A 24,673-nucleotide genomic window follows, 5' to 3' on the forward strand; every position below is an offset into this window, starting at 1 on the left:
TTCCTATTCAGGTTCTGTGGATCAGGAAGGAGAGAAGAAAGAGGAAATGGTAAATCCCATCTAACTGTCAGAGGTTGGATTTGAATGCAGGATCGCAGATTCCAAGACACTATGTTGATGTGAAGGGAAGAGGCAAATATCTGGGCTGTGGGGATCATACAGGCTCCACTCCCCAGTGTCATTCCCAGGGGCCCCGGCTCCTCTGAGTATGTGCTGGGAGTAGTTCAGGCCATTAAGAGTTAACAGTCAGAGAAAAGAAGCCCTGCCCCTGAGCCTGATCAGGCTCCTCTTCTCTCCCTGTGGCCCCTGATCTGGGGGAAGATCCTCAGGCAGCACCAAGCTTGGCTGCTTGGCTCTGAGCTTCAGGGGTGTAGCCTAGACCCTAACGATGCTGCCCCAGACCATTTCACTTTCACTTTCTCTTCCCTCTAGTCCCACTTAGTCTGAGGCAGGGCAGCTGAGGGGCTGCGATGGCCGAGACTGTCCGATGCCGGCTGCTTCGGCACTTGGAGCAGCTGACATTGGAGGAGCTGAAGAAATTCAAGCTGTCCCTGGTGGGCTCTGTGCCCCGGGGCCACCTGGAGAGGGCCGATCGCACAGAAGTGGCAGAGCTCCTGGTCAGTTCTCTTGGGGAGCAGGAGGCCTGGCAGCTGGCTCTAAGTGTCTGGGAGAAGATGGGCCTGAGGGAGCTGTGGGATCGAGCCAGGAGGGGTAAGGGTCCGCCTGAGAGCTGGGGCTTCCCCTCCCCCAAGATTCCTCTCTTCCTTCCTTCCTCCTTCCCTCAGTCCTCCCTGCCTCCATCCCTTCTTTTTTTCCATCCTCAGAATTCTCTTCTGGGGCTTCTCCCAGACCAAAATTACTGTATATTCACTGTGTAGAATACAAATTTTGTGTTTACAAATAGTTTCCTTCTAGAGAAGGTAAGCTTCTTCAGGGCAGGCACGATTTCATTTTTATCTTCATATCCACAGACCCTAGCCCAGTGATTGGAGAGTCATGGGTACTCAATAAACACGTATATAATAATTTCTGACTTTTGACTTTAGAGTAACAGGATCTCACTGGGATACATGACAGAGGGCTGAGATAGGGAGGGAAGAAGGGACACCTCTATGCTTCTTCCTAACAGTTAAGATGGGAGGAGTGGAGTTCAGTCCCTGTTCCCTGATACTGGGGAGGAGGCACATCTGGGTCAAGAGGAGAGTGTGCTGCAGGCAGGACAATGTTCCAGAGGTGCCAGTAGGTGGGGGAAGGAATTGAAGAGAAGGGGAGATGATGGATGTGGGAGGATGGAGGGAATGGAGGAGATTTCAGCTGTGGTCTCAGGTGAGAAAAGAAAAGCAGGGTGGAGACCAGAGGAGAAAGGAGATAAATTGAAATGGGAATTAGTGTATGTCAGCACAAAGGAAAGGTCCCAGGAAGGGATGGATGAGACTGCTGAACTTAAGACAATTCCCTGGAGTCTGTGCTGAGTCAGGAGCCAGGGGAGAAGTTCTGTTCTTTTGAAAATGAGTGCTAAATAACAAGAAGTGTATCAGATGGCAAGCACAACAGCAAGGACAATAAAGAATTGGGTTCTAAATAACCTTTTACTGTTGAGTCATGACTCTTCCTGATCCTGTATAGGGTTTTCTTGGCAAGGATACTGGAATATTTTACCGTTTTGTTCTCCATCTCATTTTACATATGAGGAGCTGAGGCAGGCAGAGTTAAGTGACTTGCCCAGGGTCACACAACCACTTAGTGTCCAGTTTTGAACCAGTGTTCTATCGTTGTGTCACCTAGCTGCCCCAAATCTTAATAGGTCATTAACAACAGCTCATGTAGAGAGTTCAGGAATGGCCCATATCCTCTGCATGTCTATACCCTCTCCTATGTAGGACTTGATACCAAGGAGGAGAAAGGAAACAGGCAATAGCAGCAATTGTCATTTTACGTTTTGAAGTGGAGACAATGAAGCAGGATCTTTGAAACAAGTGGTATCATGTTTGTGCCCCCATCTCTCACTGAGTGTCTCAGACAAGTTTCCTTTACCAGGAAACACTGACCTCTAAATTACAAACTCTCTATGCACTCTCCTGTGAGAGCCCTGGCGTATGTTCAATGGTTTTACCCACTTAATATCAGTCTCCAATTTGAACATCTGAACTTAATCATTTAAAGGCTTAATACTTCCCATTTATTCATTTAAAATTCAAAGACAAGAGGTTAAGAACATGAAACCAAGCTTCACTCAGTTGGAGACAAGAAGGCCCTAGATCCTTTCCTTTCCTCCCCCTTGGTCAATGCAGAAGATCCTCCCTCTGCCTTGAGAAGCAGACCAAGTCCTACTTCCTTCAAGAAGTCTTGTGGGACCCACGATCCTGCAGAGATCTCCCTCTCCTCCTGTGCTCCTGGTGATCTACATGCCTTTAGTGTAGGAGTATTTGGCACAGAGTCAGGGTTCAATAAATGCTTGGTGATTTATTGATTCACTATTTCATATACTTATGTTTTCAAAGCCTGCAAATCATATTATTGTGTTTGTGTCAGTAAACAAGCCTTTATTCATGGAGTTTGTGGTGCAGAGACGCAGCACATGTCATTCCAAGTCCTTGGGCCCCAAATTGAAATCTACTCCCCAGTGCTGTCCTCCAGCTCCATTCCTACTTTCATCTCTGAACTATCTATGCAACAGATGGGTCTCTCATTATCTCCTGCTTTTCTTTCCTACAGAATATCTTGGATTCGGTCCTGCTCCAGTTCTTCCAGCCTCTTCAGGTCAGTAACCACTGTAAGTGTATCAGTCTAAGAGGAGTAAATTTTTTTCTATCTGCTGTTCTGGACCTCAGATTGTCTTTTATTAGGGTCCTGTCAGTAAAATTTAAGGGGATGTGCTGCATGAACCTGATCCATTTCCCCAACCATTGAATGAATTAAAGTCTTGTGGGTGATAACAAATAACATACTTCCCAGGAGGGCAAGATGGACAAATTCTGGCAGTGCCCTTGTTTAGAGGGCATAGAGTGGAATGGCCAGACCTCCCCTGTATTGATGCTAGAGCTAATAGAAAAGTGCTGGAATTTATCTATGAGGAAATTGACACAATCATACTTGTGCTTTAGTAAAGCACCTTTGTAGTAGCATGGTAGATGGAGTGGGAGGAGATCTGAGATGAGATACTGAATAATTAGGGGGCTAATATAAGTGCAGGAGAGAGGTCCAGTGACACTGACCTGCCTTTTTCCATGAGTAAAGCATGCCATCTCTAGGGCTTGGCATTTTCTCTGGCTGTCCCCCATGCCTGGAATACTCTTCCCTCATCATTTCCTACTTGCTTGCTTTAAGTCCCAACTAAATGACCATCTTTTATATTAAGGTTTTCCTGACACCTCTTAATCCTAGTGCCTTCCCTCTTTTAATTATTTTCTAACTTGTAAGTACCTCATTTGTACATATGGATTTGCTAATTTCCCCAACCAGAATGTGAGCTCTGTCAGGAAAGGACTGTCTTTTGCCTCTTTGTGTCCTTAGTGCTTAGCATAGTGCCTGACAAACACTAGACCCTTAATATATGTTTGTTGATTAGTTAATAAATATTCCAACACATATATGGATACTTAAGCTTGGACATGCAGTAGATACATATACACATAAATCTGGACATACAAAGAAAAATACATTTACACCCATATATGTAAGTTTACTCATGTGCTCCCAGAAAGTCATTCCGTTTTCTAGATACTTTGTGCTTCATACTATTTTGCAAAGTGTATTCTTGACTCCTCCATAATTAGCGTATTTACTTTTACTCATCATAAAATTATTCACTTAGTTTAAATCAAAGTTGTTTAAAGAAGTAATGTAGAGTAGATTTGTTAAAAAGGTGGCTCTCAGGCTGCATGTAGCCAACAAGACTCCTGAGTATATGTTTAAATGGATTAAATTAAATATTAAACATTTTAAAAAGAGAATGTATAGATAATATATTTTAAAATTAAGTCATTGTGATTCTTATGTACGGATAAGCTCCCCCCATTTCTAGTTGAGTTTAACTCTAGTAATGGAGAGGGAACTCATTCTCCTCCCAATACAAACCCTCATTCAGAAGAGTAGAAATGTCTAAGAATTGTTAATGGGATATATACACATGGGGCACATTTGGTCAGAGCCCAGGCACGGAGGGGCAGGTAACATTACCAGAGACCTGCAGGTGTCTTCTGGAGGAATCACTGGTAGATCTAGCACTTACTCTCTGCCAAATCTTCCCCCTGTTGGGGGCTGTGTCTCCAGGGCACCTTGGTGAGTGGCCTGGTTCCACTTTAGCTCCTCTTTAGCCCTCCAGCTCACTTTCTGGCTGCCTAAGACAGCTGGGCCACCTAATGCAGCCTCTAGGTGGCACAGTGGGTAGGAAGCCAAAGGAGAAGGGAGTCACAGGATGGAAGAGATCCCCTGACTCCTAGCCTTCTTTCCCCTGCACCTCCCCTGAGAGTGCTCAGTGGTGGCTGAGCCCTTGGAGTCTCCAGGTAGACAGGGCCCTTGTAGAAACCAGTGCTCTAAGCCTTATGGGCCCTTCTTATAGTCTATATGATAATGGCAATAACTTTGTGAGAGCAACTTCCAGCCTAGTTAGTCATTCACTCTACAGAGGAATCCATGTCTATAGATGCTAGATCTCCATCTGCTCCCATTGAAGACATTCTGGGTTGTAGAAGACATTGAGGTGACCTCCAGGGCCTAGTGCACCTTGTAAACAATCCAACATTATATGAACAGCAATTGTTATTATCAATAGTGTAATGGTAGTAGTAGAAATGTTATGATCCAGTGATTGGAATGTGGCAATTGGGCAGTATATATATACACACGTATGCAAACATGTGTATGTAAGTTGTAATCGTGTATGTGTGTACAGATGCATATATTTGCATATGCAGTCACACGTTCCATCCATCTACATGCTCTCATACTCTGAGACAGTTTCTCTGAACTACACAGGGGAGATTTTCTATCAACATTACTCCCCTGAGCTAGAGAATGGTATAGTATGGTGGAAAGAACATTAGATTTATAGTCATAAGACCTCACTAATGCTTCCTAAACCTCTTACTCATTTTCTTTGGGCCTGTGTTTCCTTGTATGAAAAATGAATGAATTAGAGTAGCTGAATTCCTGTCCAGCATCAAAGAACCTTACTTTGGTAGTTGGATAATTGTTGCTTCAATTAATTGAAAATTACTAATTGCTTATGCTGAAAATACATGACTTCCTTGCTATGACCTCTATCCATATATACTTTAGAATGTAATCTTGAGAGTAGGGATTGTTTTAGGGTCTGTATCTATATACTAAGTACTTCACACACAGTCTAACAAATAGTAGCTGCTTAATAAATGCTTGTTGGCGGGTCCATTAAAGCTCTAAATACTGTGGGTCTGGGATGGGGAAGAGCCCCTTGGGGAAGGAATGGTACCTGCCATCAGGAAGAGACATTGTCATAGCAGTAGTTATAGGAACATCCAGGACAGAGTTAGATGGACCTTGGAAAAGGGACTGGCCTCACATAGCGCAGCATAAAAACACAGACACACACCCAAAGATCTGACTGCATTCATTTGGAGAAACTGTAAAACCTGAAGCCCTGTAATTTATCATCTCAGTTCTACAAATAGTTATCACATACCTATTATGTGTTAGGCACTAAGATACAAAGACAAAAGGAAAACAATTTCTGTCTTCCAGGCCAAGTTTTTTCACTTACCTCTCAGACTATTTTTTTGGTATGGAGACTAAGCCTGCTTTTGATTCCATTGTCATCTTGTGCTCCTGGTCTCCCAGGTCAGGAAACTGTTTCCTAGTTGCCAGCAATGACGTGTATGTTTCTCATCCCTTCCTGTTCATATCTAGTAGAATATGAAAATATACTCACATGTTCACATGTACAAGGAGATCAGTGGTTTTTCCAATGAGATATTTCAGTCTCCTATTTTTTCATTTGTTTAGATCTGTTTTAGAGCATCTTTATTTCTCATAAAGTCATTAGCTTTTATTTGTTCAAATGTGAATTTGAAGGAATTATTGTCTTCAGTGAGTTTTTGAAAGTCCTTTTCCATCTGGCCAATTGGGTGTTTTAAGGCATTCTTATCCTTATTGTCTTTTTGAGCCTCTTTTGCCATTGGAGTTAGTCTATTTTTTAAGGTCTTATTTTATTCAGCATTTTTTTGGTCTCCTTTAGCCGGCTGTTGACTCACTTTTCATGATTTTCTTGCATCATTCTTATTTCTCTTCCCAATTTTTCCTCTACTTCTCTTACTTGATTTTCAAAATCCTTCTTGAGCTCCTCCATGGCCTGTAACCAATTCATATTTTTCTTGGAGGCTTTTGATGCAGGAGTTTTGACTTTGTTGTATTCTTCTGGATCTATGTTTTGATCCTCTTTGTCCCCCAAGAAAGATTCTATGGTCTGATTGTGCTTCCTCTGGTTGCTCATCTTGCCTGCCAATTACTTGACTTTTGAGTTCTTTGTCATGGTAGAGCTCTGTTTCCAGAGTGGAGAGTGCCGAGTCCCATATTTCTGGGATTTTGTGCAGCTGTTGTCAGAGCTATGGGGAGAATTCCCTTTCTACAGCCACCTCAACCTCTGGCATGCTAGCACTCCTCACCCCAGGACCACCACCCAAGACTAGGACCCAAATCCAAGCAGATCAAAAGCAAGAGAAATTACCCTCTAAATGGTTGCTTGGTCCCCCTACAGTGTATATGCTAGGAGTTATTGAGCAACCATATGGCAGCAGCTTCAGCCTCCTCACCAAGGCCACCTCTGTAGCTCTGGTGCAGGGGCTGGACTGCACTCTTTTCTCAGCCACTTCCAATAGAGTTCCCTAATGACCTTTTATTTTCTCTTTGGCAATTATGTGTTTAGTAGTCTGGAAACCACCACAATCCCTGGTGATTCACTCTGCTGAAGTCTGCTCCCAGCAGTCTGTTGCCACTAGTCTGTGCCATCATGGCTCACACAGGACTGCGTTCTGCTCCTAGCTTGGTGCAATAGACCCTTCCTGCTGGTCTGCCAGGCTGCCTTCAGCAGGAGATTTGTTTCTCTCTGTCACTTTGTGGTTTCTGTAACTCTAAAATTTGTTCAGAGTCATTTTTTACACTTATTGTAGATGGTTGGAGTAGGAGCTCACCAATTTCCTGGTTTTACTCCACTGTCTTGTCTCTGCCCCCTCTCCTGTCTGAATCTTTTTTGTACATATTTTTCTGCATGTTATTTCCATTGTTAGATTGTGCACTCCTTCAGGACAGGGACTCTTTTGTCTTTCTTTCTATACCCAGCTCTCAGCAGATCACCTGGCATAGAGTGGGCATTTAATAAATATTTGTGTTGTTGAATTTTGACTTAAGTGGCTTCACATCAACTAAGCAGTGAAGGGTAGGAAGCTCATGGTATATTTGGGGAAACTTGGAGGAAATAAGGATGCACAAATAAGGCTTTAAATTCTGGGATGAATTTAGACTTTATCCCACAGACAAGAATAAGACATTGAAAGTTTCTGCTCAGGGCTTGTCAGGGTTGTCTTTCAGAAAGACCACTTCAGTTGAGGTGCTGGCAGGGCTTTGGGCATTACCTTGGACACCAGCAGATATGAGGTGAGGGCAGACCAGTGTACCACTTCATCTCCTTGGGGGCTCTGGGAACAATGATGACACAAAACTTATCTCTGGGACTTTTCCCAGAGGTACCCCAGCAGATTTAATCCTGAACATCTGTGTCCTGTGTTTGTTGTGACTTTAGATGAAAGAAGGAAATATCAAGAACGAATGAGAAAGAAATTCCAGCTCATGAGGGACAAGAACCATCGTCCTGGGGAGCATGAGCTCTTTCAGCACCGTTTCACACAGCTACTGATGCTGCAGGAGTCCCGTGACAAGCAGCAGAAGCAGCATGAGCTCCTGGTGCGGGGATGGAAACATGCTCAGGTCCTGGAGGACACAGGACAGCTTACAGAGGTGTCAGCTTTATTTGATCTTGATCAAAAGACAGGCACCCGCCCCCACACTGTTGTGCTGCAGGGGGCTGCTGGTATTGGGAAGACCACCCTGGCCATCAAAGTGATGTTGGACTGGGCTGAGGGAAAACTCTACCAGGAGAGGTTCGACTTTGTTTTATGTTTCACATGCAGGGAACTGAACACATTGGGAGACAGAGAAATGAGTTTTGCTGATTTAATTGCCATTGACTTGCCGGGCCCCCAGGCTCCCATGAGAGAGATCATGTCCCAGCCAGAGAGACTTCTGTTCATCATTGATGGTTTAGATGAACTGAAATTCCCTTGTAATGAGCACAGATATGATCTGTGCAAAGACTGGAAGCAGCAGAGGCCAGTGCCCATCCTGCTGAGCAGCTTACTAAGGAAGACCCTGCTCCCTGAAGCCTCCTTGCTGCTCACTACAAGACTCATTGCTCTGGGGAAATTTAGTCCTTTGTTAGAGAATCCACATCATGTGGAGATCCTGGGCTTCTCTGTGGAGCAGAGGAGGGAGTATTTCTGCAAATTTTTCAGAGATGAAGATTTAGGTGAAAAAGCCTTTAGTTTAATAGAAGGAAATGACACACTGTTCACCATGTGCTATGTTCCCCTGATGAACTGGATTGTTTGTACCTGCCTGAAACAGCAAGAGGAGAGAGGAAAAGATCCCATCCAGGCTTTGAAAACAACCACTGCTCTGTACATGTGTTATATGGATTTACTCACACCTAATGACCATAACTTTACACCTCAGCACTTGAGGGGCCTTTGTGGATTGGCTGCTGAGGGCATCTGGGAGAGGAAACTGCTGTTTGAGGAGGAGGACCTGAGGAGGCATGACCTAGAGGCAGCTGATGTCTCTGCCTTCTTAGACATGAACATTTTTCAGAAGGACAGTGACTGTGAAAAGTGCTACAGCTTCATTCACTTGAGTTTCCAAGAGTTTTTTGCTGCCATGTTCTATTTGATGAGCACAGACAAAGCAGGGGGGAAGAGCCCTGACTCCTCCATTCCAGATGTCAAAAAACTTCTAGAGGAGTGTAAGGGGCATGCCTCCAGCTTTGTGGCCCTGGTGGTGCAGTTCTTGTTTGGTTTCCTAAATGCAGAGACAGCAAGGAAGCTGGAGAGTAAATTCAGATGCAGAATGTCACTGGAAATCAAGTCCCAATTACTGCAGTGGGTTCAGGGAATAGCCAAAGTAAATTATGAAGAAATCTCTTTTTATGATATTCAATTACAGAATTGGTATTCTCTTTTATATGAGGCTCAAGATACTGATTTTGTAACAGAGGCTTTATTTAACATACAAGAAATGAAATTAGCTCCTTTCAGTGACTATGAAATCCTGAGTGCAGGTTTTTGCATTAAACATTGCCCTGGGATACAGAGAATTTTCTTGTGAGTATCTTCTTTTTTTATGTCTTGAAGCGTTTGCTAAGTTTTTTGCTGACAGATGGAAGCATGGATCTTTCTTTGGGTTAATGCAGTGTTCAGTTTTCAGTTTTGTACAAGTGTCTAGATCAGAATCTCACCCAATTTTTCTATGGGGACATGGGATTTTGGGACAGTTTCCAACACCAGTCACTGCTGGACTTTGCCTTTCCTCGTGCCTGTGTGGAAATCTAGGGTGCTGTTCTTTTCTACCATTTATGTGTTAACCTGAGTAAAGGCAAACCATATTGTACTAGTACTATTAAAGTTGTATTTGGCAGCAAAGAGATCCCTGCATAGATGATATATCTTTATGTTTGCCAGGAAAGAAACAGGACAAACCTGTGCACAGATTTCTATATCCAACTGAGGTTGAATAAAGAATATTCATTTAGATAACTGAGGTCCTTCAGAGTTGGGAGAAGGAGAAGCAGCTGGGAGGGAGGCTGAGCCATGTAAATTTCCAGGTTTTGTCTAGCAACTTTCAGTTTTTGTACATATCAAATCCCATCTCTAGTGTATGCTCTAAATGGCCCTTTTCTAGGAGCTCTCAGGCAATGTTTGGAAAGGAAGTGAATGGCATTGTGGCGCCACTTCTCTGCTTTGAAATACCTGATTGGGGGTGAAAAGCAGGAGGAAGTGAAAGGAGGGAGAGTATGCCTCATCCCATGGCTAACTGTGGGTTTGTTAGGGATAGGTGTTGCTTCATGAATGACAGCAAGTTGACACTATTAATCATTTTAAGTGAAGTGTTAATAATGGAGCATAATGAACCCAGGGACTGCCTGGGGTCATGTACCCAAATCAGGCATCCCTGAACATATATGTCGTGGGGTTTATATAGACAAAAATCACAACATAGCTGTTACCCCGGGGAAACTACAAATTAGTCAGTTGCTACACACGCTGGGAAAATACAGAAGCCATAAGGTAGCAATCAGTTCATTGCCTAACAATTTTTGCCCAGCAATCAGTTTGTTGCCCAGCTGGAAACTTCCCAAATTTATTTTGAGAATTGAACAGAAGTGGTGGTGGTGGTGGTGGTGGGGTGTATGCGCTTCAGGTAGCAGGTTTGAGCAGGTTTACTTGGCAGGTTTGCTGCCTAGGTGGGCTTTGTTGGGTTTGGGCTGGTTTCTTAGGCAGCTCTTCTATGATGGGGAGAGACAGGGATGTTCATAAAACAGGGGGTTACTACGTAGGGAGCTGCTCATCATGTCTTGGCTGGCTTCTAAGATACTTTGCCTTGCTCTGGCGACAATGAGCTCATGAAGAACAAAGATGCCCTTGCTTATTCATGGCAGGACTTCACATTGACCTTCACCCTCCTCAGTCAGGCTTCAAACTCTGAACCCCACCCTGAAAGTGGAGGAAACAGGCTAATCTTAAGTTGGGGCTTTTTGTTCAGGACTTCAATACTGGAATCTCTTACACATCTCAGATGGGCCAGTAGGAAGTCATTTTCCTGCTAGAATAAGCCTTTATGGTGTGCCATCTTGCAAAGGCATTAGAAGCCACATTTTTTGGGGAAAAAGTTGTCATTAGTAGCCTCTGCCTGGTAGCTTATTAGAGGCAGCTGGCTGGCACAGGGGATGCTTTTTTCCCTTTGTTCTTGACATCAGGAATTTGATGCCATGAATTTCAAAGTAATTGGATTGAGGGAGAAAGGGCTGAACAAAATAACCTGTCTCATTTTTTCCTCCAGAGTCATTTACAGAAACTGGCCAGATACGGTTCAAGAAAAGTGGCGATGGCACACAAAGGAAAATAAAGAGTCATACGAGAACAGAACAAGGTAAGTGAATGGGGTGGCTGGGTGGCGCAGTGAGTAAAGTGCCAGCCCCGGAGTCAGGAGGACCCAAGTTCGGTTCCGGCCCCAGACATTTAACACCCACACAAAAATATTAGCTGTGTAACCTTGGGCAAGTTACTTAACCCCAATTGCCCTCCAAAAAGGCAACCCCCCCTCTCCCCCCAGAAAACCAAACCAAGGTACATGGACAAGTTCTTATTGAGGAGAGGAACCACTCCAAAAACAGCAGCCCAACAAATGACCACCATGAGGATGAGCTAACAAGGCTCACTGAGGAGAGGAAGCAGCACCCCATTTGACCAGCTTGAGGAGGAGCTACTAAGGCTCATTTTATGGAGACAGAGTTTCTGGGCAATTAATAATTAATTTTTTAGGAAATAGGAAAAAATTAATTGATTGAAGACAGTGACCCTCCTGGAAGATAAAAGGCCCCCCCATTCATACTCTCACCATCTGAAGTTTAAATAACCTTTGGAGACTGGCTATTCCTGACAGATGGTATTCAATCCAGATTGGTTAACAATTAATGAGAGAATGAATATTATAATGAGCATAGGTGGACTTATTGTAATGAGGGACTGGGGGACATGACTGATCATTTCACTCTTGAATAAAGACACTCATCTATACCCAGAGCACACCTTCCTCAGGAATCTAGACAAAGGGCTCTATCTCCACCCAGACTTCTTATGGAGTTGAGCAATGGGCTAGGAATTTACCTATATGAGATTCTCTTTCCCTTTTAATCACCACAAAGGTTTCCTAGTTAGGTGATGTCCTGCCCAAGATTGAGGAGAATATTGATCCAATCCCATCAGCCTTCACAAGAACTGAGCTTTGAATAAGGAATTAAAAAGTGGAAACAACTCTCTAAATGCCCCCCCCCATCCACATTAATTGGTTATTAAAAATAATTTCTCTCAGAGTGCTTGACAAGGAGTCAAGAGGACATGAGTGGAAATATGTCCTCAGATACTGAATAACCTTGTGACCTTGTAGATAAGTCACTTACTGCCTGTCTTGGTTTCCTTATTTGTAAAATGGGAATGATAGTACCTACCTTCTAGGGTTCTCAGGATAAATGTGATAATATTTATAAAATACTTTGTGAACCTTAAAGCATAATATAAATACTATCTATTTCTTTCTGTTAAGAGGAAAGGGAAATAGCTCCCTCTGTTTGAAAGGCATATGGTGGAATGAAGCATGTGTGAAGGGTTTTGCAGTCAATTTTGTAGGAGCTCCAGAGCTGGGAATAGAAGAGGAGGTTTTATATAAAAGTAGACAGAACTCCATGTTCTTCCCGAGTTTTGGATTGGGTAGAGAAGTTAGGGGTGCTTAGTGAGTCAGAGCTGAATGGCCTCCCTGTTCCTGGCTTTGAGTTTAAATTACTTAATGCCAGATACAGTACTTTGTCCCATAAGTTCTAGAGGTATGAGAAGCCTGGAAGGGTACTGCAGTTCGAATATCAGTCATTTACAATTTGCAATTGATCAGAGAGGAATGAGGTCAGGTTCCACAAAACAAAGACCCAAGTTATGGGAAATAATTTGGGAGGCAAGATTGGGGTCAGAATATCTCTGGATATGTTGGTGTTGGAGGGAGAAGAGTGTAGGTGTAGATGAGAGGAAGGCAATGAAGACCAGGGTAAATAACACATTCACCAAATAACATTGAATTCTGCTTTCCTTTCACTAATTCTGTGACATTGGATGAGTTAATCTCTTTTCATCTAATTTTTCTTTTTGGAGAAATTCTTTCAATGTTTCACTTATTGAAAATTCATTTTTTCTTTTTCATTTGTAAATAGGCTTTGATCTGCAGGATAGGTCACCTTGAGTTAAATCTTGAACTTTTTGCTTTTTGGATCTCATGGTTTTTTTTCTTTCTACATTTTTTGTGAGTCCTGAATAGTCTTATGTTATTCAGGTTTCATTTCCTTTGTATTTGAAGATATTTGTCTTGGTCATTTGCAGATTTTGTTCTTTTGTTTTTTCCTTGGGGTTTTTTTTGGGGGGGATGGGGGTGGGGATGGGCATTGCACTTGTTAGATTTAACCAGTTTACGTCTTGGGGTTTTCATCCTAGGATTTTTTTTTCTGGAAGTGAACTATTGAGTTTTTGTTTGGCACTTTGTTTTCTCTGTTCTCAAGTGAAGAGTTTGCTAATGTTTTTCCTTGCATTTTGGTAATCAAATATTTTGGCCTGTGTTTTTCTAGGAACCTATAAGCATTAACTTGTCTCTACTCACACTGTCTTTGAGATCAACATGTTTTGCTTCTACACATATCAGGGTTTCTTTTAATGGTATTGCTTTTTTATGTTGTTCTTCCAGATTTTCCTTAATGTCTTCATATTTGCATTAACAGTCATTTGTTTTCTCTATTACCTCTTTGAAGAGGCTCTTGACAGGATTCAGCTTTTTCCTTTCTGCCAACTTTTTCTACTGTGCAAACCATACATTCTTTTTTCATCATTCTTATGTCTCTCTTGAACCATTAGCCTCCTGCTATGTTTCCATGCTGTCTTAGGAATTCACAGGATCTTCTGCCCCATTAAGTGTTGGTTCCATTTCCTTTGTAGCAGTTTAAGCTCAGGCATGTTTGAATACATTTGGATGTTCTGGTGCTCATCATCATTTCTGTCTTAGTATCTTCTATATTGTTTTAACTGCTTGTGCTTAAGGTTTCTGAGTTTTCTTCCTCTTAAGCTCTTTGGTTTCAGTGTTCTCCTCTTATATTCACCTATCACTTTCTGACTCCTTTATCTTTGATGGGAGATTTCATTTATTAGTTATGTATTATGTGCACAGCATTAGAGTAGACTCTTGTGATACAAAGGAAAAAGCTCACAAGGAGATTGAATTCTAGCCTTTGATGTCCTTCGGCTCCTTGTACATTATTCTTCTCGAAAATGCTTTTAAAATCATGAGAGCCTCTCCTTGGAGCATATCTGGGAAAGTGGGAGACCTAGCTTGACATCCAGCTCCCAAAGGAATCAGAATAATATAAAAACTAAGGATGCCTTAAAAGGGGAAAATAACAAAAAATGAAGCCTGAGCAGTGGTTGGGGAAATTTAGAAAAAAAATAGTTTTACATATTTATCTTATTGAAATTTGAGAATGTTATGGATTGAATACATTAATAGAAGCCCTGGGAATTTAATAATCTCTCTTAGCACCAGATAGGGGTATCATCTCCTTTCTCTTGGTATTGATTGGGAGTTGGTGTCCATTCTCTTACCCCAATAGCAGTTCTCTATTGCAAATTCCCCAGTTACTATGCCATATAGAGGGCTTTTGGTATAATTAGATCTCCTCTTATCCGGAAATACTGAGCTTACCATTATAAATTTTAGGCTTCTCTTCATGTTAGGCATTTACAGATCTTCCTTAGATAAGATTTCTTCCTCCTCCACTTGACCTAACATTGATTTCAGCATTGCTACTGAGCATATGGGGGTTGCAGTAATAAGGACAAGGGGAAAAGTAGGTAAGGAGGAGGGGGAGTGGGATGAAGATTGATGGAACTGGCAGTAACAGGTACTTGGATTTGTGTCAGATGCACTGGCCTTTAGTGTCCCAAGCATCTAATCCTACCAGATCTCTCCCTGAGAATTGCTTGATTTTGATATATATAAGTTTTTCATTTTTCCATACAGACAAATAGGCACACACATTAATATCCAGGGGCAACTTGAATGCCACAGATATCCACAGTAAAGTTCTCCTCTCGTTTCTCTCTCTAGTTTTTATACTTCTAATGCACCTAAAGGTTTTTGGCATGATTTCTTCTTTGTGGTCAAGAACAATCAGAACCTGAAAGAGCTCCAGTTGGTCTGCTCTCAACTTATTCCTGGATGTATGGACAACCTTTGTGTGGAATTAAGAAATTCAGACTCTAAACTGGAAAAACTTAGGTAAGTCTAAGCTGGTCCCACAGCTGGGGTGGCTGTCTATGGGGGAGTGGGGAAAGTGAGGTAAAGAGCTGAGAAAGTTGTGAAAAATAAGGTCCTAGGAGCAAAAGAAAGGATAGACTAGAATCCAAATGAGTAGAAAAGCAGTACAATGCAAGGAAGAGGGGGGAAGGAGAAAGAGGGAAAAGGGTTATTTTTTGACATTATTTGATATTGTTTTTGAAATATTACTTATAACAATAAGAAAAGAAAATGAAATTAAGGATATACATATTAGCAAAGAGAAGACTAAATTATTTCTATTTACAGATGACATAATGGTATACTAAGAAAACCCCAGAGAATCAGTGAAGAAACTAATTGATAATAGGACTCAAATTTTTTTAAAATTTATTTAATTTTTTTTAACAACATTCAGTTCCACAGTCCCTTGAATTTCATTTTCCCCCCTCCCTCTCTCTCATCCCCTTCATGGCAGCACACACCCAAATATAGGATCTATAAATATCTTCACATTAATCATTAGTCAGGTTATACAGAAGGATTATAACTAATGGAATGATATGTGGGAAAGAGGAAACACAACAAAGCAAGAAAAAGAAAGAGGGCAAGTAGTTTGTTTCACTCTGCACTCAGACTGCACATGTCTTTTTCTGGATGTGGGTATCTTTTTCAGTCATAAGTCTTTTGCAGTTGTGTTATAACCTCACATTTCTGAGAGGGACCCAGTCTATTGACATTGGTCTTCACACAGATGTTGTGTCTGTGATTGTGTAGAGATTTCTCCTGGTTCTGCTCTTCTCACTCAGCATCAGTTTATATAAGACTTTCCAGGCTATTGTGAAGTCTATCTGGTCCTCATTTCTTATAGCATAGTAGTATTTCATTACATTCATATGCCACAACTTGTTCAGCCATTCCCCAATTGATGGGCATCCCCTTGATTTCCAATTCTTTGTCACCACAAAAAGAGCCACTATAAATATTGTTGTACATACAGGTCCTCCTCCCACTTCTCTGATCTCTTTGGGATATAACCCTAGAAGTGGTATTGCTGGGTCAAAGGGTAGGCACTTATTTATAGTCCTTTGGGCATAGTTCCAGATTGCTCTCCAGAATGTCTAGATCAGTTCATAACTCCACCAACAATGTGTTAGTGTTCCAATTTTTTCACATCCTCTCCAGCATTTATCATTTTCCTTTTTTGTCATCTTAGCCAATCTTGCCCATGAGATGTGGCACTTAAGAGTTGTTTTGATGTGCGTTTCTTTAATCACTAGTGAGTTAGAACATTTTTCACTTGCTTATAGATATCTTTAATTTCATCTTCTGAGAACTGCCTGTTCATGTCCTTTGAGCATTTATCAATTGGGGCCTGGCTTGTATTCTTATAGATTTAACTCAATTCTTTGTATATTTCAGAAATGAGGCCTTTATGAGAGACACTGGTTGTAACGATTCTTTCCCAATTTTCCACTTCCCTCTTAATCTTGGTGACATTGGCTTTTTTTGTACAGAAGCTTTTTAATTTAATGTAATCAAAATTGTCCATTTTGCATTTTATAATGCTCTCTAATTCTTGTTTCATCATAAAGTCTTTCCCTCTCCATAGATCTGACAGGTAAACTATTCCTTGCTCCCCCAGATTGTTTTTAGTGTCAGCCTTTACACCTAAATCATGCACTGATTTTGGTTTTATTTTGTTGTACAGTGTTAGATATTGGTCTATGCCCAATTTCTGCCATACTGTGTTCCAGTTTTCCCTGCAGTTTTAGTCAAATAGTGCGTTCTTATTCCCAAAACTGGGGTCTTTGGGTTTATCAAACAGTAGATTACAATATTCATTTGCTTCTGGGTCTTCTGTACCCAGTCTATTCCATTTGTCCACTACTCTATTCCTTAGCCAGTACCAAGTAGTTTTGATGACTTCTGCTTTGTGATACATATTAAAATCTGGTGTGGCTAGGCCACCTTCCCTAGCATTTCTTTTCCTTAATTGCCTTGATATTCTGGAACTTTTATTCTTCCAAATAAATTTTGCTACTATTTTTTCTAGTTCTACAAAGTAATTTTTTTTGTAGATTGATTGGTATGGCACTAAATATGTAATTTAATTTAGGTAAAATTGTCATTTTTATTCTATTAGCTTGACCAGCCATGAGCAATTGATGTTTTTCCAATTAGTTAGATCTCCCTTTATTTATATGAGAAGTGTTTTGTAATTGTGTTCATATAAGTCCTGGGTTTGTTTTGACTGGTAGATTCCCAAATATTTTATGATGTCTACAGTAACTTTAAATGGGATTTATCCTTCTATATCTTGCTGTTGGATTTCATTAGAGTTACATAGGAATGCCGCGGACTTATGTGAATTTATTTTACATCCTGCAAATTTGGCAAATTTATTATCTCAAGTAGTTTTTTACTTGATTTTCTAGGATTTTCTAAGTATATCATCATATCATCTGCAAAGAGTAATAGCTTATTCTCTTCTTTGCCTAATCTGATTCCTTCAATTTCTTTTTCTTCTCTTATTGCTACTGCTAACATTTCTAGTACCAAATTGAATAAGAGGGGTGACAGTGGACATCCTTGTTTCACCCCTGATCTTATTGGAAATGGTTCTAGTTTATCCCCATTATATATAATACTTGCTAATGGTTTTAGGTAGATGCTACTTATTATTTTAAGGAAGATTCCATTGATTTCTATACTTTCTAGTGTTTTTAATAGGAATGGGTGTTATATTTTATTAAAAAGCCTTTTCTGCATCTACTGAGATAATCATAGGGTTTCTGCTAGTTTTGTTGCTGATGTGCTCAATTATACTGATAGTTTTCCTGATATTGAACCAACCTTGCATTCCTGGAATAAAATCCTACTGATCAGAGTGCATTATTCTCATGATGAGTTGCTGTAGTCTTTTTGCTAATATTTCATTTAGAATTTTTGCTTGTATATTCATAAGGGAAATTGGTTTGTAATTTTCTTTCTTTGTTTTGTCTCTTCCTGATTTTGTTATCAGTACCATATTTGTGTCATAAGATGAATTTGGTAGGACTCCTCCAATTTTCCCAAATAGTGTGTAAAGTATTGGAGTTAGTTGTTCTTTAAAAATTTGGTAGATTTCACTAGTAGATTTCACTAAATGAATCTGGCCCTGGAGAATTTTTCTTAGGGAATTCCTTGATGACTTGTTCAATTTCTTTTTCTGAGATGGGGTAATTTAAGTAGTTTACTTCCTCTTCAGTTAGACTGGGCAACTTATATTTTCATAAATATTCATCCATTTCACGAAAATTGACAAATTTATGTGCATACAGTTGGGCATAATAATTCCTGATTATTGTTTTAATTTCCACTTCATTGGAAATAGATTCACCCTTTGCGTTTTTGATACTTGTAATTTGTTTTTTTTTATAATATTGGCTAAAGATCAATCAATTTTATTGTTTTTCTCATAATACCAGCTCTTAGTTTTATTTATTAATTCAATAGTTTTCTTAAATTCAGTTTTATTAATCTCTCCCTTGGTTTTCAGTATTTCTAATTTGGTATTTAATTGGAGATTTTCAATTTTTTCTTTTTCTAGCTTTTTTCAGTTGCATGCCCAATTTATTGACCTCCATTTCTCTATTTTATTCATTTATGCATTTATGAATATAAAACTTCCCCTAAAAACTGCTTTTGCTGTATCCCACAAGTTTGCTATACTGTCTCATTATTGTCATTCTCTTGAATGAAGTTACTGATTGTTTCTTTAATTTCTTGTTTGACCCACTCATTCTTTAAGATATAGGTATTTAGTTTCCAAATAGTTTTTAGTCTATCCTTCTATGGCCCTTTATTACATGTAATTTTTATTGCATCATGATCTGAGAAGGATGCATTTAATATTTCTGCCTTTCTGCATTGAATTGTGAGGGTTTTATGCCCTAGTATATGGTCAATTTTTGTATATGTGCCATGTACCACCGAGAAAAAGGTATCTTCCTTTTTATCCCCATTCAATTTTCTCCAGAGGTCTACCATATCTACCTTCTCTAAGATTCTATTTACCTCCTTAACTTCTTTCTTGTTTATTTTGAGGTTAGATTTATCAAGTTCAAAGAGGGGGAGATTGAACTTTCCCACTAGTATGGTTTTGCTATCTATTTTTTTCTCTAACATCCTTAACTTCCCCATTGAGGAATTTGGATGCTGTAAGGCTTGGTACATAGATGTTTAGTTATGATATTGCTTCATTTTCAATGGTGCTTTTTAGCAGGATATAGTTTTCTTCCTTATCCCTTCTAATTAGGTCTATTTTTGCTTTTGCTTTGTCTGAGATAAGAATTGCTATCCTTTTACTTTAGCTAAGGCATGATGTATTTTACTCCAGCCTTTTACCTTTACCCTGTGTGTTTTCTCCTATTTCAGATGTATTTATTGTAAATAGCATATTATAGGATTATGGTTTTTTATCCATTCTGCTATCTGCCTCTGTTTTATGGTAGAGTTTATTCCATTCACATTCACAGTTATGATTACTATCTGTCTCTTTCCCTCCATTCCTCTCTTGTTTATGCTTTTATTTTTTTCCCTTCTCCCTTCTTCCCCTCCTTAAGAGTTTTCCTTTTGACCACCACCTCCCTCAGTATTCCCTTCTTATTAGCCCCTCTCCCTTTTCCTCCCCTTCCCCCTTACTTCTTCCCTCCCTTCTAACCACCCTCTCCTTTTCTTAGCCTTCTCTCCCCCCTCCACTGCCTGTAGGATATGAGAGATTTTTATACTTAATGTAGTAGGTTATTTCTTCCTCGAAGGAAGATTGATAAGAACAGATCTCATGCAATGCTCCTCTCCCTCCCCTCTTTCCCTCTATTATGATTCGTTTTGTGTCTCTTCTCCATAGAGTCCTATACTACACTGGTTGTGTTATTCCCTTCTTGCACCAGAACCAATGAGGGAAATGCTCATATAATGCTCATCTCCCTCCCTTCTTTCTCTCTCCTATATGGTTTTTATGCCTCTTTGTGTGGCATAATTTGCCCTTTTCTGCTTCATTCTTTCCTCTTCTTCCATTGCCATCCCTTTGCAGCCCTTAACAAGGATTTTTTTTTCGTTATTTTGTGTAATTTATACTAACACCCTCTATTTGTCTACAAACAGTTTGCTCTTATTAAATAACAGGGTGTGGGAGTGTGGGGGTGTGTGTTTGTGTTTTCCTTATTTATCTTTCTGTGTCTCTCTTGTGTCTCATAAATGGAGATTGAATTTTCCATTGAGCTCTGCCTTTTTCAACAGGAGGGTCTGGAAATCCATTATATCATTGAATGACCATCTCCTTGCCTGAAAGAATATTTTCAGTTACACTGGATAGGTGGTCCTTGGTTGTAACCTGAGTTCTTTTGCCTGGCAAAAAATCATATTCCAGTTCTTCTGAACTTTTGGTGTATAAGCTGCCAGATCCTGTGCCATCCTCACTGTGGTTCCATGATATTTGAATTGTTTCCTTCTGGTTGCTTGTAGTATTTTCTCTTTCACCTAATAGTTCTGGAGTTTTGGCCACAACATTTCTGAAACTTTTCAAATCGGAATCTCTTTCAGGATGTGACCAGTGGTTTCTCTCGATTTCTATTTTACTCTCTGGTTCTAGGATCTCAGGGCAGTTTTCCTTGATGAGCTCTTGGAAGATGTTGACTTGGAAGATGTTGTCCAGGCTCATTTTTTCATCATGATTTTCTGGTAGGCCTATGATTCTCAGATTATCTTTCCTGGATCTGTTTTCCAGGTCAGTTATTTTTCCATTGAGATATTTTACCTCTTTTTCTAATTTTTCATTCTTGATGTTTTGTTTGACTGATTCTTGGTTCCTCATAGTGTTATTCGCTTCAACTTGGTTGATTCTAGTTTTTAGCGAATTATTTTCCTCAGTTAGTTTTTGAAGCTTCTTTTCCATATCACATATTTTTCTTTTTAAGGAGCTGTTTTCTTCATGTAATATTTTTCTAGTTTTGCATTTTAATTTTAAAAGAATTATTCCATTTATCTTCTATCTCTCTAATTTGGTTTTCAAAGTTCTTTTTGAGCTCATCTAGGAATGCTTTCTGTGCTTGAGACCAGTTCCCTGTTGAGGCTTCAGCTATGGGTGTGGAGTCAACACTGTCTCCCTCTGAATTTGGTTCCTCCCACTCATAATAGTAGGACTCCAGAGTCTTTGTCTTTGTAGTCTGCTTTTACACATTTTGAGGCAGGGCCCTAGCCATGCCATTCCTCTAGGTTTCCCAAGACTTTACTGTTTAAAGTTTTGCTTTGGGGCAATAATTACTGTGTTTTCAGGGTCAGAGGTGGGGATTGGAGCAGAAGGGGTTCATGCTGCCATCCTGGTCCCTGGAAGTCCAGATAGGGGCTTTTTAAATTTTCAGGCTGTGGGTAGCTGCTGCCACTGCCAGGGGCCCTGTATTTGACTCTTTCCCAGTTCCATCCAGTCCCAGCCCTGCAGTGATAGGCTTGGCAATGGCCCTGAGGTTGGTGTGTCAGCATGCTGCCACATTGATCAGGCCTTGTCTGGGCCTATCCCCTCCATCTTCAGGATCTCCTCTGTGCCAACCCAGGTCCAGGACTCAAAATATTTATCTCCACACATAATGAATAAATTATGTATTTCTGTAATGTGTAAACAACCAGGAAGGAATGATGATAAAAGCTGGAATAAAAAAAAAAATAAAAGCTGGATAAAGTTGGAATGTATCCAACTTTGATCTCTTGACCTCTTGTCCTATATTACCAATTAATTGTTAGACATTTCAGACTAGATATCCCTTAGGCATCTCAGATTCAGCTTGTATAGATATGCCACTGAACTTGGATTCAGGAAGATCTGGGTTCATTTTTTGCCTCAAACAAAACCCTGGATGAATCATTTAACCTCCCTTGCTTCAGTTTCCTCATGTGTAAAACGAAAGGGAGAGACCCCAAGGTCTCTTCCTGTTCTGAATTTGCAGAATTCATTAATCCTCTCCTGCAGTACTCACTCCTCTTCCCACAATCCCTTTTTCTCTTAAGGAAGCCACCATTCTCTGGTTATGTGGGTTTATAGTCTTGGGGCCATCTTTAGTTCTTCATTCTTACTTATCTCCTTTATTTAATCAGTGACTAGGTCTTATTGCTTTTACTTCCATATTATGTCTCAAATCCCTCTTCTCTTCCCTACCCACATGTCTACCATCGTAATTGAAGCCCTTACCACCTTTCACTTCAGTTACTAAAAATTCCTCTAACTTGATCTCCCAGCCTTATATATGTGTGTGTATTCATATGTCTGTATGTATATATATATATGTGTGTGTGTGTGTGTGTATTTGTGCATATGTAAATGATCATAGAACATTATATTTAAAATGGGTATATATATTTCTATATATCCACATATATATCCATTAGTCAGTATATATGTGTGCATCTATATCTATACCTATATGTATCAGTATCTATATCTTTTTATATGTACCAGTATATTAACACATACACACACATGCCCCCTTTATATGTTTTCTGCTTTTTATCATTTGAATGAAATTTTGATCAATCCACAAGCATTTATTGCACACCTGCTTTGTACCAGGCACTGTGTAATGTATTGGAGATAAAATGACAAGATTGAAAGAGTTCATGTTCATAAAAACCTTATTTTCTTTCTATCTAATATTTTCTTGGGTATAGATAGAATATCAATAGAGACTGCTTCATTTTTATTTTCAGATCTTTGTATTTAGCAAAGTGCCTTGTACTTAATGAATACTTGTTGAGTGATCAAATTCTATCCAAAATGACAAAAAAACCAGAAAATATCAGGGAGTTAACCAACAAGAAACACAAGATTTATATAAATATAGTTTTGTTTTTTATAGAATTCAAGGGATACCTAAAGAATTGGAGAGGGAATCAAATGGTAATGCTCTTTTAATGTATGAGTTTAATGTTATACCAATCAATGTACCAATGAAGTATTTTATGGAATCAGATAAAATAATGATGAAATTCATTGGGATAATCAACAGGTCCTGTCTCAAGGGAAATAATAAAAAAATGGATAAATAAAGGGCCTTATTGCACCTCAAACTCTGTTACAAAATAATAGCCATCAAATGTAATTTTTTTGTGGTTAAAACAGAAGAGTAGATAAGGAAAAAGTCCAAGATAAAGAATAAACCTTTGAAAACAATATCCTACTGTTGGATAAACTCAAGAATATAATTTACAAGGGCAGGGATTCCCTTTTTGACAAGTCCAGCCATGAAAACTAGAAAGCAGTTTGGTAGAAATTCAGTATAGACTCTCATACTATGTACCATAGTGAGCTCAAAATGTATTAGGTGAGCTAAAGATAAAGATTCTCACCATAAAAATAATTAGATGAGAACAAGGTCAGTTACCTTTCATAAGTATGAGTAGGAAAAATTTCTTAAGGGAGGAAAAATATAATAAAATACAAAACAGACAACATTGACCACATATTTCACTTCTTCTCCCTCCTTCCCCAAAACTCTAGAAGACTGGATTCTACTCCTGGAATTCTCCTTGACATTGATATGCCATCCCTGGACTTATTTTGCTTTGTTCCAGGCCTAGACAATACTTTTCACACATCTCCACCTTTGCCACTCCCTCCAGACAATTAATTTCCAACCCTTACTCCCTTTCCATCTCTCCTTGCTTTCCCCCATTAAAATGCAAGAATCTTGAAGGGAATGACTAGTTTGTTTTCATTTGTATCCCTAGCACTTAGCCAAATTCTGGCCCCCTTGAATATTTTATCTATCTGTCTTCCTATCTATCAAAATAAATAAAGAAAAAAGGTATAGCATTCATTTCATCAAATATCCATGATAAATGTCTGATATCCTAAATTTATATGTAATTAACACCAGAGATAAATGGGTCAATAGAGAGGAACAAAAGAATGGCAAAGAATAAATAGCTACTTGAAAACTTGATCCCAATCATGATAGTAAGAGAAATAAAAATGAATACTACTTAGGCTTTAATTTTTACTCAGCAAATTGGTAGAGATGACAAAGAATGACAATAGTCAATCTTGCAGATACTTTGGGAATATAGGGATACTAGTGCTCTGTTGGCAGGATGGTGTATTGCTAATGGAATTTAAAGATCCCTTTGTATTGAAAAGCTAAGAGGTACTTAGCACCTAGTTCAAATTAAGCCTCTGTTAAAGAAACAGAAGGTATGAACTCCTGTTTCTGATGTAATGGGAAGGGGCTGAACAGGGAGGGCTAGAGTGTATATAAGGAAAAGCCCCAGAGAGGGAGAGGCAGATCTTATGGAGCCAGCTTCTGGAGGCTGAAGCTTCTGATGGGGAGCTACCATCTTCTCCTGGGTGCTGCCTAAGACTTCTAAGGACAAGTGGGAGCTGATGAAGACTGAGGAGCTGCTGGGTCTGAGGGCCAGCTGGAGCTGCTGAGAAGCTGCTGAGGAGCTGCTGGGTCTGAGGGCCAGCTGAAGCTGCTGA

At 39.9% G+C, this 24,673-nt stretch overlaps 1 protein-coding gene across 2 annotated transcripts in view; it reads left to right on the plus strand.

Moving 5' to 3' along the window:
- The first annotated feature begins 280 nt into the window (after positions 1 to 280).
- LOC138143472 (NACHT, LRR and PYD domains-containing protein 12-like) overlaps positions 281 to 24,673 on the plus strand; it is a 52,396-nt gene continuing 28,003 nt past the window's right edge. For both annotated transcript variants that reach the window (XM_069064745.1, XM_069064746.1), the window contains exons 1-5: positions 281 to 711; positions 2,716 to 2,760; positions 7,775 to 9,407; positions 11,143 to 11,232; positions 14,998 to 15,168. In XM_069064745.1, the coding sequence (XP_068920846.1) occupies positions 471 to 711; positions 2,716 to 2,760; positions 7,775 to 9,407; positions 11,143 to 11,232; positions 14,998 to 15,168 (2,180 nt within the window). In that variant the 5' untranslated portion in view covers positions 281 to 470. The remainder of the gene's footprint in view (positions 712 to 2,715; positions 2,761 to 7,774; positions 9,408 to 11,142; positions 11,233 to 14,997; positions 15,169 to 24,673) is intronic.

This window comes from Petaurus breviceps, unplaced genomic scaffold (assembly GCF_028583685.1).
Source record: "Petaurus breviceps papuanus isolate PSGF00001 unplaced genomic scaffold, PetGlider_PUasm1.0 90639, whole genome shotgun sequence".
Classification (NCBI taxonomy): Eukaryota; Metazoa; Chordata; class Mammalia; order Diprotodontia; family Petauridae; genus Petaurus; species Petaurus breviceps.